At 41.3% G+C, this 13,300-nt stretch overlaps 1 protein-coding gene across 7 annotated transcripts in view; it reads right to left on the reverse strand.

The window, feature by feature from the left end:
* DOCK4 (dedicator of cytokinesis 4) overlaps positions 1 to 13,300 on the reverse strand; it is a 424,485-nt gene that overhangs the window by 160,647 nt on the left and 250,538 nt on the right. For all 7 annotated transcript variants that reach the window (XM_036066399.2, XM_036066398.2, XM_036066397.2 and 4 more), the window contains exons 13-15: positions 12,082 to 12,207; positions 2,961 to 3,085; positions 1,964 to 2,126 (exon numbers count right to left, since the gene is read on the reverse strand). In XM_036066399.2, the coding sequence (XP_035922292.2) occupies positions 1,964 to 2,126; positions 2,961 to 3,085; positions 12,082 to 12,207 (414 nt within the window). The remainder of the gene's footprint in view (positions 1 to 1,963; positions 2,127 to 2,960; positions 3,086 to 12,081; positions 12,208 to 13,300) is intronic.

Consider the following 13,300-nt stretch of genomic DNA (forward strand, 5'->3'; position numbering starts at 1 on the left):
CACCATCACTTTCCAGCACCTAATCCCAATTTAAACTTCTTTACAGCACTTATCACGGCCTGATATAGTATGTATTTATTTGCTCAGATATTGTCTGTCTTCCCTTTCTAGCACGAAAGCTCTGTGAGAGGAGATACTCAGTTGTGTTCACTCGTGTATCTCCAATGCCCAGTAAAGTGCTTGACACATAGTAAGTGTTCAGTAAACATGTGTTTCATGAATAAAAGATACTTCTTGAATAAATATATGTACACAGGGGAGCCTGGGCGGCTCAGTCGGTTAAGCATCTGCCTTTGGCTCACGTCATGATCTCAGAGTCCTGGGATTGAGCCCCATGTCGTCAGGCTCCCTGCTCAGTGGGGAGTCTGCTTCTCCTTCTCCCACTGCACCACCCACCCCCACCACCGCTTATGCTCAGTCTCTCGCTTTCTCGCTCTCAAATAAATAAAATCTTTAAATATATATAATATATATACATATACACAGAGAAATACTTGGGAGCTCATGTGATAAAGTAACCGCTCTGAGTATTCAGTTTATGGGATTATGGGGATTTCTTTTCTTCATGCTTGTGCTGTTTCTTCTGAATTTTAACATCAAAATTCAAAAAAACTAACACTGTGAACAATGTTTGAAATACAAGGACAAGAGGACAGAGATCTAATAGGTTTTACTGAAAATAGCCTTTTTTCCATTTTCCAAGTTCTGAGTTAAAATAAATTTCTCCAAATGTTCTTTCTCCCTTTTCTCTCATTTCATCTTTACTTTTCTCTTTTTTGTACCTTAAAGCTCAAAGCTCGTATGAGCTCGACTGAGAATTTATAACAAAGATTGGGGAAGGAATGCTATAGCACCATTCCAAGTGCTTTATGTTTTGCCACTCTCAGTCTTTTCCATGACACTCCTCTGGGAATTTGGAAGAACAGTAAGACCTTGCTAGTCATCTCCTTACATTCTGAAACATCCACTAAAGCATCATTACTGGAGCTCCCTGAGCCAATTCCAAAACATGCCATCATCCCTGCAACAGACAGTCCTCTCCCTCAATCCTGGGTGAATTACATAGCACTTGGGCGAGGGCACCTCCTGTCTATTGGCAATGCCCCTATTCTTTCCAGACTAGAGAGAAGTCTGCTGTTTCTCCAGTAATGTGATTCCTCTGTGCCTCTTGTTTGTTCCCGAAGCAAGCACTTCTAGTAGTGTCTAAGATACGCGTCAGGGACACAGGGATACCAGAAGATGGGAGTGGGGGCTTGAGAAGGTGGTCAAGAGTGCAAAAGATTTAAAATAGAGATGTCAAGAAATGACAATTTTAGGGACAGTGATGTTTATATGGGCAAATCCTTTATCATCTCTACATTTTGGGATTTTTTAGTTCTGTAAAATGAAGCAATTATTTCACATCATCTCTAAGGCCTATTCGACTGACATTACTTGTCATCTGAATATCAAGACGGCATGGTGATGCAGACATATGCAAATCAGATATAAATCTGAGCCAATCAGAGGCTTTCCTAGGGACTTCACAGGCCCAGGAAAGTCCTCGTGGTTTCCCCTGAGCTGTCTGAGAGCTGGGTGAGCTCTTGGCTGGAGAGCAGCAGATGGGTCAGGACTGCCTAAGCCCGCTGAGCCAGACAAGTTTTTAATGCTGTGTCTCCCCTTTCTGTCTAATCTTTCTAGACTACGAAAGTGATAAACTCATTTTTTATGAAAATGATCAATTTAAGGAGAACCCTGTAGACTTCCATATGTATTGTTTCCCTCCTTCTCCTTCCTGTATGTTTCCACAGAGGTTATTGGTTCTTTGAGAAGAAGTGAGCCCACTCACCTCTCAGGACCCCACTGACCCTCATTCCTCCCTCTTAAAGGTCTCTGCTTTGTCACCCTTTCTGCCCATACTGTCACCACAGCTCAGCAAGCACCTTACCCCAGCACAACAAAGCCAACCCCAAGAAACACTTACTGGAACAATGCCGAAATTCAAAGCGGATGTGCGCGCCCCTGAATTTATCCACAGGAATAGGAAGTTTGAGCAGTTCGGACCACCTGGGACTGTTGTTATGATAAAGCACAAAGGAGTGGTACTCACTAGCTGGCGGCTCTCCAGAGCCGAAGGAGATAAAATCCTAAACAAAGGAAACATGCAGATTAAAGAAAGCTTCATTTAGAGATTATCTGAAAAACAGCAGAGCAATTGCTTGGTTCTATCTGCCTGCTCTCCAAACGGCACTTCATGGAGAACCGCCTCCCCTGTCCTTTGCAGTGCTGTTTTGCACCTGCTTCTGCCAGTGGCCGCGTCTGTTTAATGCCCACGCACATCTCCCAGGGCCTCCTGTGCCGAGGGTGGACCTTGGGGACAAGCACGAGATGGGCAACTGCATGCCCAATTTGGAGTTCACCTACACGGCGAAGTCCTCAGCCTGCCCCTGTCACAAGCCTGTTCTGTGCCTCCCTGGGAAATGCAGGAAGCTGTGAGGCTTGCATGAACAACTTCTCACATAAAGGAACCTGAAAGGAACCTGCTATTACCGCCCCAATCAGTAATAGCCCACTCCGCACGCCCTATTTTGATCAAAATGAAAATACATGGGACTAAATGTGGCAGTTTTTTTTTTTTTTAACCAGTCGCCAAAGACAAAGTGTTCACCTCCAAAACTACGACAGATGAAAGTGGGAGAATGGAATGACAATAAAAATGCTACATTTAAGGAAGAGCTGCCGTGAGGAAATTCCTGCCACAATTCATGAGACAAGCCAACCGTAAAACCTTCTTGTTTCTCTACTTTCTTTTCTGGAAGGTATATCAATGATTAAAAAAAGGAAAGAAAACTATACAGGGGTGGAGGAGAAAAATAAGATCGAAAAGACTGCAAGTACAGAAATTAACTGATCACATTAAAGGTGAACCCAAAATGATGACATGGGATCGTTTTACCAGAAAGTACCCAGTATTCACATACCTTTAAGATCTGGCCACTATTCTCCACAATGAACATGGTCACTTCCACGTTTCTGGCCACGCTCTTCCCTCCTTTCTCAAATTCGCCCCTTTCTATAGTGATGTATAAATCATTTCTCATTTCACCTAGTAGGAAAATTAAAACCATGTTTATATATATGTGTGTGTGTGTGTGTGTGTGTATAAAACTAGGAAGTGTAATACAGTACACTATCAAGAAAAACCTTAGTTCATAAAATGTACTATTATAGCATACATATAAAAGTAAAAATACTATATTTACACTTTTATATAAGGGTTCCCACCCTCACTGCCAATATCCAAGAGAAGTGAAGACCAGCCTCTGCTGGTCTGAATTTGCAATACTGAAAATGTACAGTTAGGAGGTGAATACGGGGATTGAGTAGGAAGGTGTTGTCACATTTCACCATTTTTCAGTATTTCCCTCATTTCATTTATGAGGTGTGATTACAAAATGACAGCCTAGCAGGGTGGCTCAAAGAAGCCAGTCTTAATACTCTATAGACACAACGCTTAGAGTAGAAGAAATACCCAAGTGAAATAAAATGACAGGACTGCAAAGAGTAGAGTTACAATTTAAACCTTTTTCCAAAATTCATGGACAAAATGATCTCACTGCTGGAAGAATGCAGGTTAGTGCTTTATGAACACAGATGTAGAATAATTCAGTTATACAGACAAGCTTGGCTGCAAATTCCTTACCATCAAGCTATAAAACAAGATTCAAACTGACACATTCTATGAATACATATGCCATTTATTTTTTTCTCCATTGGTGATTTATAAAACTTATTGCCCCAAGAAAAAAGAGGAATTTGATGCCAATGAGCAAACTTAGGCAAACAGGCTAAAAGCATGCTTTTACCTCTCCTATAAGAATTAAGGGTAAGTGGTGAGTGAATAGGGAAGTGAGAAAGAAGTAAACAAACTGTTACCAGAAAGTTTTGGAAGATAAATACTGGTAAGGTTGGCAGAGTTGAATTCACTTTTACTTAACAGAGCTTTCAAACATTAGAAGAATCACCATCAATACTCTTTTGTTTTCTCTAATAAAAAAACCTCTCCACAAAAAAAGCTCAGATCACTAGAAGGAACAATAACCATACAAATAAGACCACAACTGGGAGATTTAGAAAACTTCCTGACCAAAGTGTGTACAAGAAAGTACCCCAGGTTTCAAAACCATGGGGGAATACCAGTGTGACTGGTCACCTTCCTCCACGAAGACCAACTTTTGATGATGGCATCATTTACGAATGACCTGAGCTGACCAGGAAACAGATGGGCCATAAAAGAGAGAAAATGAGTAAGTTCCAAAAAGGATGAAATTGAAACCACCCTTTACAAACAGTATATAAAAAATACATTGGAATTAACAGATACAGTGGTCTCTGGTGTATGCATTTCTAATGCTCTCATCCAAATCGATTTGGAGAGGCAACGATCTTGGAGTTCCGGGAGAAAACCAATGTATTTCATCATATTTAAAATTAGATCTGTATGCTTTATAAGTGTTTTGTTTGAATCATCTCTTTTGTTTTAAATTTGTAGAGAATGGCCCAGTAAATTTTTGATTTTGTTACTATATGTATTCATTACTATACACACACACATCTTTAATATAAGTGCATTTTAACAATTTAACAATCCCATTACAGAATGAATAGTACATTCACAGACTCTGTCCTCTGAATCAACCAATTTCAACCAAATCAAAATAGGCCTGGTATTGCTAATGGTCCGCACACGTGCTATTTCAACAATATGTCTGGGAGGAAATTCTTGACAATAGTTTCCCCACTAACAGATTTGGCAGATAAAAAAGCAACACTCAAATCAAGGTAGTTGAGAGCAAAAGAGGTCTGTTAACAATAGTAAAATTCCTTTGCTTCTTGGAGTAGATGACACATAATGAGTAGCTCTGCTTACAAATAGACCACAACATACACTGATTAATGGGAAGTGTAGCTACAGGGGTTTCTACCTTAGGAAGTTCTCATAATGAGTCATTAGCTAGTCCAAACCACATGGGGATTAATTGTCCTGCAGAATGAGGAGTGTTTCTTGGGGAGGGGCTTTCCACTCTCATCTGCCGGAAGGAATGGCAACTCTGACTTTAGCAAAGGCAAGAGGGGATGAGGGAGGCTTGCAAGCTGACCAGTTTTGCCCAGGCTGTAGGCCAGGCCTGAAGGAGGAAGAGGGGCAGTGGGGAGAAATGTACAGCCGGTGCTGGGAAATTCTGTCTCCATGTGGTCATGCCGCAAATATATTTTGAGCACCCACTATGTGCCAGATACTATTCTAGGCCAGGTAGACCAGGTAGACCCCGCTGTGAACAAAGCAAAGCAAAAATCCTTTTCCCACAGAGCTGAGATTCTAGGAACGGGGAGGTCTTTAATAAAGAAGTCAATTATATAGCATGTTGAATAATAATAGGAAGTGCTGGGATAAAAGTAAGACCGAGAACGGGCAGAGAGAGTGCCGGATGGGGGCCGAGGGGGTGTTATATGAGAAAAGACCTCACGGAGGAGATTAGAGATCTGAGGAAGGTAGAATATATTTTGATCAAGGAGCAAGGCTGAAAATGGCATTAGCTTCCCGAATCAATCCACAAAGCCTGTTTCGCTCACACCATAGCTGGACTCTCCTATCTCTTCTGAATTCAGAAGAGATTGTGAGTTCAAATAAGCCTAAAGGATATAGAGTTACAGCACGACTGGAATAAAAGATCTGGATTCAAGTCTCTCTCTCTCTCTCTCTACTGTCTGCACTGTGTGATAGGAGTCTAGACAGGGTAATATAAACCTCCAGGCCTCACGTTTCTGTGTTATTAAAATGGAGGTGGGGTAAAGACAGAGGCAGGGGTAAGAGAGATGGTAGGAGGGACAAGACTACTTTGTCATGTTACACTGTGTCTGTGACTTAGAGAAGAACTTCTGAAATATACATAGTCATAAATAAGAGCCCCTTATGCACACGCTTTCCTTTTCTGGTCTTTAACAGACACTATCCCTGCAACCCCTTTCTCTCTTGCAAACCTTTTAGACTCAAGTAAGATTTCTCTGAAAAGAGAATACATGACAAGGAGAACATTTCTCCTGGGTGACATTCTACATATGTCTCCCCAGGAATTCTGCAGCTTGCTATGTTCCAATACCACAAGGTATCACATCTTGCCAAAATATGCAGCAGGATAAAGTTGAAATATGTGCTAATTAAAATCAATACACTTGAGGTCAGCTCTGGAGAAAACTAATAAGCCCAAATGGTGTTAAGAAAGCATCTTGGGTAATTAAGAGAGAAACCATAAAGTGGGTATGAAATGGAGTCATAGCACTAGTGTGAAAAGCTATTTTCCTGACAAGGTTTATTAACACCTTGCACCTCTCAAATTTAATACTCTGTAAATTTGATGTGCATAACACTTTCTTCTGTTCAGCAGGCCCACTGGCTTTGCACATGTGAAAGCTTCTGAAAATATCACTGTAGACAGAAAAAAATGTAAGGTCACAACAATGGGAACAAATTCAAAAGAGTTCAGCGACTGCAGTCAAATGGGGTCAATTTATGGCTTGACCTCAGTAGCCAAGAGGTTTCCATCAGTAGCTGAAAACCGTGATCTTTGATTCTGTGCTATGAACTCCTTGGATAAAGCCATAGAGAGCAAGCTCAGCACATCAAGCAAACCACTGCACTCAGCCACGGGCTAATCAAGTGTCTTTCTTAATCTGTGCTGGGTATTTGTTAATATTTATGGAACTGGAAAAAAAAAAGTTTCTGTCCCTTAGTCAAAAACAAATCAACATATGTCTAAGACTAAGAACTTAAATTATGCTAATGATGATGACAGTAGTAGCAGATAGATGGTAGTTACGGACTTTGCCGGGCACTATAAAGACAACAGCTCATTAAATTCTAAAAAAAGTGAGAATTTCACTTTATTGATAATAAAACAGATTTGTAGAGATTAAGAAATGTGTCCAACATATTATCAGCTTATATTAAAATAAAATCACATTTTTTTAGTATGAAAAAATGTAATTCAACAGGATGAGAATGGCCATCAAATAAGCTAGTGCAATTCAGCTTTCTTCACCACATCAGTGCCTTGAGCAAGGAAGATATGAGTCCTTCTCTCTTCTGCACTGGTTGGCCCAGGCTTGAAGTACCGATTTTAGTTCTAGAGACCATCTTTACTGGACCAGGACACACATGAGCAGTATCATCCAGATCGTAAATAATACGGGGAAAGGACTCAGAACTCATCAGAGGAGGAATGAGAGTGGCAAGAGAGTTAACTGAATTTAAAAACATTGAGCTTTCAAGCAGAAAAGCTCAACCCAATGGATAGAAGGTAGAGAGAAACTTGGCAGAGGTCATTCTGAGATGTGATGTGTTCTCGGTCATTACCAATATTCAAGTATGTGCCAGAAAACCATCACCAGGAACCTGAGGAAGAAATTCATGCACTGGCCACACAGGCTGGGATGCATGGCCCTTCATGTGCGCGGCAGGCAGAATAAGGACACCCCCTGTACTCCCAAAAGATGTCCAGGTCCTAATCCTGGGAACCTGTGAATATGTTACCTTACACAGCAAAAGGGACTTTGTGGCTATGATTAATTAAGTAAGGATCTTGAGATGGGGAGATTTTCTTGGATTATCAGGATCGGTTCGATATAATTACAAGGTGGGAGAGGGAGGCAGGAGGGCCAGAATCAGAGAAGGGGATGTGATGAGGAAAGCAGACATTGGAATGATGTGGGGCCATGAGCCAATGAGTGCGGGCAGTCTCCAGAAGCTGGATAAGGCAAGGAACTGAATTTTCTCTTAGAGTCATCAGAAAAAATGCAGCCCCGTTGATAGGGCTTGCTTTTAGCCCAGTAAGACCTGTATACATTGTTGATCTCCAGAACTGGAAGATAAGTATTTTTGTGGTGTTTTCAGCCATCCCATCTGTAGTGATCTGTAACAGCAGCTTTAAGAAGTTAATACAATATGCCATCCATACCCAAGATTCTATCACTTCATGAGTGGGGGGAGGGACAGGGACAGACCACAGGTAACTGGAAATCAAAGCACACCACAGAAAGGAAACATTTATGGGTGGGTTGAAAACTGAACTTTGGAGTTCTCACATAGAGTGCACTTCTGTGAAATGTTTTCTCTGCTTTTTTTTCTGTTATTCTCATTTTTGTTTTGCTTTATTTTAGGAGAGTATTATGAGATATTGAACTTTTTGGGGGCATAGCTTTTTAATTTTTGCTCATGCTTCTTAAGCAAATAATGGCAAATGCTACAATGGCACCCATGATAGGCCGGCCAGAACAGTGTTGTGTCAAGACAGGAGTAGGGATGGGCGTTGGCTCTCTGATGTCCATCACACTCCAGGATGAGGCATGGACTTCTGGGGAAAGTCCTACACCCTTGAGTAATGGGGCCTGTAACTTCAACATTTTGGAGGCACCAGCCCCTCCCCCATTCTGATTTGGGGCTGGAATCCCACCTCAGCATAACATGGAAGATCTTTAGCCTCCACCTCTCTCGGATCACTGTGGTATTCATTGGTTGAAAGACCATGACCCCCTCCCCTAGCATGACCGTGGGGTTCAGGTCTCAGCCAAGTGGTTGCACGTATATGACGTGGAGGCCCAGTGACTCGGACTGAGGGGTGGTGAGGTTTGATTTAGGATGTATTTTTAAGGAAGATGAAATCATATCATACTGGCTCCCACCTGCTTTCACCCAAAGGCGGCTTACCTCAGGCAATTCCATCTGCTGATATGCATGTCTCTGTCAGCGACTGATAAAGAATAATAATATACTTAAAAGAAAAAAACTGCATATCTTCTTAACATGAGACAAACATACGTACAACATTTCTCTTACCCTAGCCTGTAAATCATTATCTAGTCAACTTTGACCACAGAGAAATTTGACTTATGTGAACCATCACCTAACAACCAAAGAAAAAAGAGGCTTACTCTGAATGACGCTTGAAGAATAAACTTAAGTAAATCTTGAGAACACTGTCAAAGCTACTTCCACGGGCAGCCACTTGAAACATGGGCTCTGCTGACTGTTTTCAGCGTGAGCCTCTAGACTCCAAATCTCAACCCCTCCCTCCTCCAACACTCCACAACTTTTACTTCATTCCTTTCAGGGTTAGGAGCTTCACAGGCCTCCTAGGAAAGACTGAATGTACCGGAAGGAATTAATTAGGGGTTTCCTAAGAAAGAATGACAGTTTGACCAGTTGATACATGGGAACAAGCCTCTAAGGGAACAGGGCACAAATGGAGAAGATAAAGTAGGGAGGCAATGATTAAAGCAAAGAGCATTTTGCCTAGAAAGAACCCTAAAGTCAGAATAAGAATGGACCTTCAGGGTGGGAGAGGGCTCAGCCTGACCTCCCATGACATTCCAGACATATCAGCCAGCTTTGCTCCAAAATGTCTGGTGGATGGAAACTTCGTGCTTCCCGATACTCAGTACGGTCTGTTAAGACATTTAGAAGCAGGCTGTCCAATACCGTAACCACATGTGGCAAGGGAGTACCTGAAATGGGACTTGGCTGAAAAGAGACGTGCTGTAAATGGACAACACTCCCCAGCCTTCAAGGATGGAGGTGAAAAAAGAGAGTGTACAATAACTCATTAAGAATTTTTTACATGAATTATCTACTGAAATGATACCATTTTGGATGTAGTGGGTTAAATAAAATACATTATTAAAATTAATCTCAACTCTTTCTTCTCACTCTTTTGAAAGTGGCTACTAGAAAAGTTAAAATTACATTTGTGGCTCTCATTACATTTCTACCGGAGAGTATGGATTGAAATATTTTTGTTGCCCTCCCCGTCATGGGTTCAGAGAGCAGACGATGGAACTTTCGGCAGAGTTATGTGGTTTGTAGGTAGCAGTGATGGAGCTTCAAAGAAAGTGACTTATCCTCTTTGAAAATTAGGCACTCTAAGAAACAAAGTGCTGGATGACCGACCCTTAACAACAGGGAAGGGTCATGGTAGCTGGAAAGCATGTGGCCAGATCACCTCCTCACACTAGGTGACATCTCAGACACGTGCCCCTACAGCTGCCAGACCAAGGGGAGAGTTTCTGTTTCTGTGTTTTTCCCATTCCAAAAAGAGTCTGGCACAGATTACATGCTATGATGCTCAACAGGAGTTTTGTGTATGCTCCTGTCAGTGTCAAGACCACAGATAACTCCTTCTACAGGGACGTGGCAGCTGTGTTGATGAACCTGTCCCCTTGGTCCAAGCATGACCCTCACCTGTCCCGACCCCTATCAGAACACAAATCAACTCTGAAGGATGAGTCTAGAAAGTGAAAAGGAAATAAAAAACCATGCCAGCAGACGGTCAGGGCAACACTGGCCTCAGAAATGTTGTGCCCATACATTTTCTCATTGAAGAATTCCGCTCAAGTTTTCATTAGAGCCACCAGTGAGAATTAACTGACAAGTCAACATTCTGAAAATAAAGGGAAACAGAACAATGAAAGTATGTTTGCCAATGGAAAAAAATTCCACTGAGTTTTAAAGTTGCTTTCAGCTGTTTACGTAAATACACATGTCTTTCCCTTCTTCCTCTAATTTGGAAGATTAAGAAGCCACACAAGAAAAAGGAGAAGAGAAAAAGAAGCAAGGGCTTTAAAATAATCTCTTGGCATCCCCGGCACTGTGGACTTGTGTCCGGGAGGACTGATTTCCTGGGCAGGGCGAACCTCGCTGCTATAATGTGGTGCAGCGGGGTGGGGGGCGGGGGGGGATGACAGATGCAAGCCTTCTTCCACACAAAGTTCATTTCCATCATTAAAGCCAGACAGAAGTGGCATGAGCACAGCACATCCCAGACAATTATTCAGCTGGTGAAGTGTCATGTGGCTTTATGTTTTTCCACTTCTCAATGATACTGCCCAGAGACCAAGCTGAGGAATTCTTCCAGCAGCTGTCTGCATTCTGTTTGGAAATATGTTTTTTATATTAGATTTGCCCATCAATTTGCTTCCCAGTGGCATGAAATTTTTTCTTTTTTTGTTACAAAGGAAATACCAGTTATTTATAGCAACTGAAGGAAATAATGAAGGGGTGCGAGAGTCGCTGAATAACAGGCCACCAAGTAAACAGTTCTATAAACAGTCATTTTCAACAACAGTAGCATTAGATGCTTAGGCAGAGCGTGCGCCCAAGCCAGGTCAGGTCATCTCAGGAAATTTCCAGGCTCTCCCTGAGCCCTCCCTGCACAAACAGATTTGCATAAAGAGATCCCGAGATGCTGCAACAGGGCAATGCTGGTCACTTTCTGCATCCCATTAGGTCTTTATCCGCAGCTTCCCTCCCACACCTATGCGGGGAGCCTTGTCAGATGCAACTTCCCGCGCTTGCTTTCACACACGGGATTTAAACAGAGATTTACATGATCTCGTTTCTAAAAATACTGTTCACAATTTCAGAGTATTTCAGTTGGTCTACTTTTCTCTTGGTTGTAGAGGGAGGGATGTGGGGCACTGAGAAATGCTACTACCTGGCATTTACTTGAACAGTGTGATTCTCATGAACTGCCACCTTCCCCACTTAGAAACAGTCACTTTTTTTGAGTCCTTTTAGGTTGCGAAAAGAGATGTGAATAGATCTCAAACAGAACTAGGAAGGGTGTAGAAATACATATGGTATTTGCATATGGCTGCTTATTTACATATACATATCTTAGATAGAAAAATCCTCCAAGAAGGGCGAACTGCTGCTCAATAATTATTCTTATCAAAACCTGTAAGGATTTCCCCTAAGTGACTTCACCAACATTTTCCATCAAAGGGTAAAATATTTTCTGGATCCTACCCCAGTTTCCCTTCTTATCATGGTCATAAAGAAAGCAGCATGGCCCTCCAAGTTACCCACCTATTATAATCAAAATGTAAAGATATTTTTAAGAAACTTTTGCTTATTTATTATCATATACTCATTTCCTTCTTTAGCATGGTCCATTTGAACTCTTCAAACCTGACAATTTGGAAAATTTCTCAAGTGTCAAAAATAGACATAATACCCATATGTCAACCTTTGGTCCATCCCAAGTCACTTACCAGGCATAATAATATTAGAAAAACCCAACTTCCTCGTTATAGACACTCCGTGAGAAAATACTGATGAGTATTCTCTTCTGATTTGTTCAATATCTCCATGTAATAGCTGTAGGGAAACTGCTAAACCTAAAATAAATGAGAGATACCAGAGTAAAAAATAGAAGGACAGAAATAGCATGAATGGAAATCTGAACTTGCTTCAACAAGCCCACAACTATAATAGCATTGTTTTAAATGAAAGGTTACTATGCAGACAAAAATCCAAACAATCTATAGGAATAGTTTCTAGAAAACATTTTTCCAACTTGACTATCTGAGTGTTCCCATGTTTAAGGAGGTTCATAGCAAGTGAACAAAACTTGAGCAGAACACTAAAAAGAGGAAGTCTGGTTTCTAGCCCCTACACCCTCTTCTCCAGCCCCTCCCCCGCCAGACGGAGATGTCCCTGCACAGACATTCATGCCAGCAACGGTTGATGGCTACCTGGCCCTAGAGTTCCTTGAACTCTATTAGACCTATGAATACTTTACTAAACACCATAAAGGTAGACAGAAATATAAAGTCATATAATAATTCAAGGATTTTAGGGATATTCATAGACATTTTCTTAAGACTTAAGCAAAAGGGGCACCTGGCTGGGTTAAGTGTCCATTCTTGGTTTTGGCTCAGGTCGTGATCTCAGGGTTGTGGCACTGAGCCCTGCGTAGGGCTCCACGCTCGGCTTGGGATTTTCTCGCTCTCTCTCTGCCCTCCTCCTGCTCATGCACACCCTCTCTTGTCTCTCAGATAAATAAATAAATAAATCAAAACTTAAGTAACAAAGGTGATTATAACAAAACCAAGATTCTATTAATATTATGTGCATTAGATACTCCTAATGGCATTATTTTCTACTGAGAAGAATTTAGTAGGATACAGGCCATTTTGACAAATAGGAGGGTATTTAGTAAAATTATCTTTTTTTTTTAACACCAATTATAGTGACATTACTAGAGTGTACATTTTTCCTATCTTTTCCCCCCAAATCTCAGGCAAGAACTACAGAAAGGAAATTAATGCCATCTTGTGACTATGCTTGTATATTTCTGAGATGCTACTTCTCTTTCTGCTTTTTAATTCCCTCTTGTTTTTCTTCTATTATTTTAAACAAGAAAGAACAACAAAAAAAAAGGAACGGAAAAAAGTCCATCACTTACATTAGTGATAGAAAATGAAGCCG

This window comes from Halichoerus grypus, chromosome 12, assembly GCF_964656455.1.
Source record: "Halichoerus grypus chromosome 12, mHalGry1.hap1.1, whole genome shotgun sequence".
Taxonomy (NCBI): Eukaryota; Metazoa; Chordata; class Mammalia; order Carnivora; family Phocidae; genus Halichoerus; species Halichoerus grypus.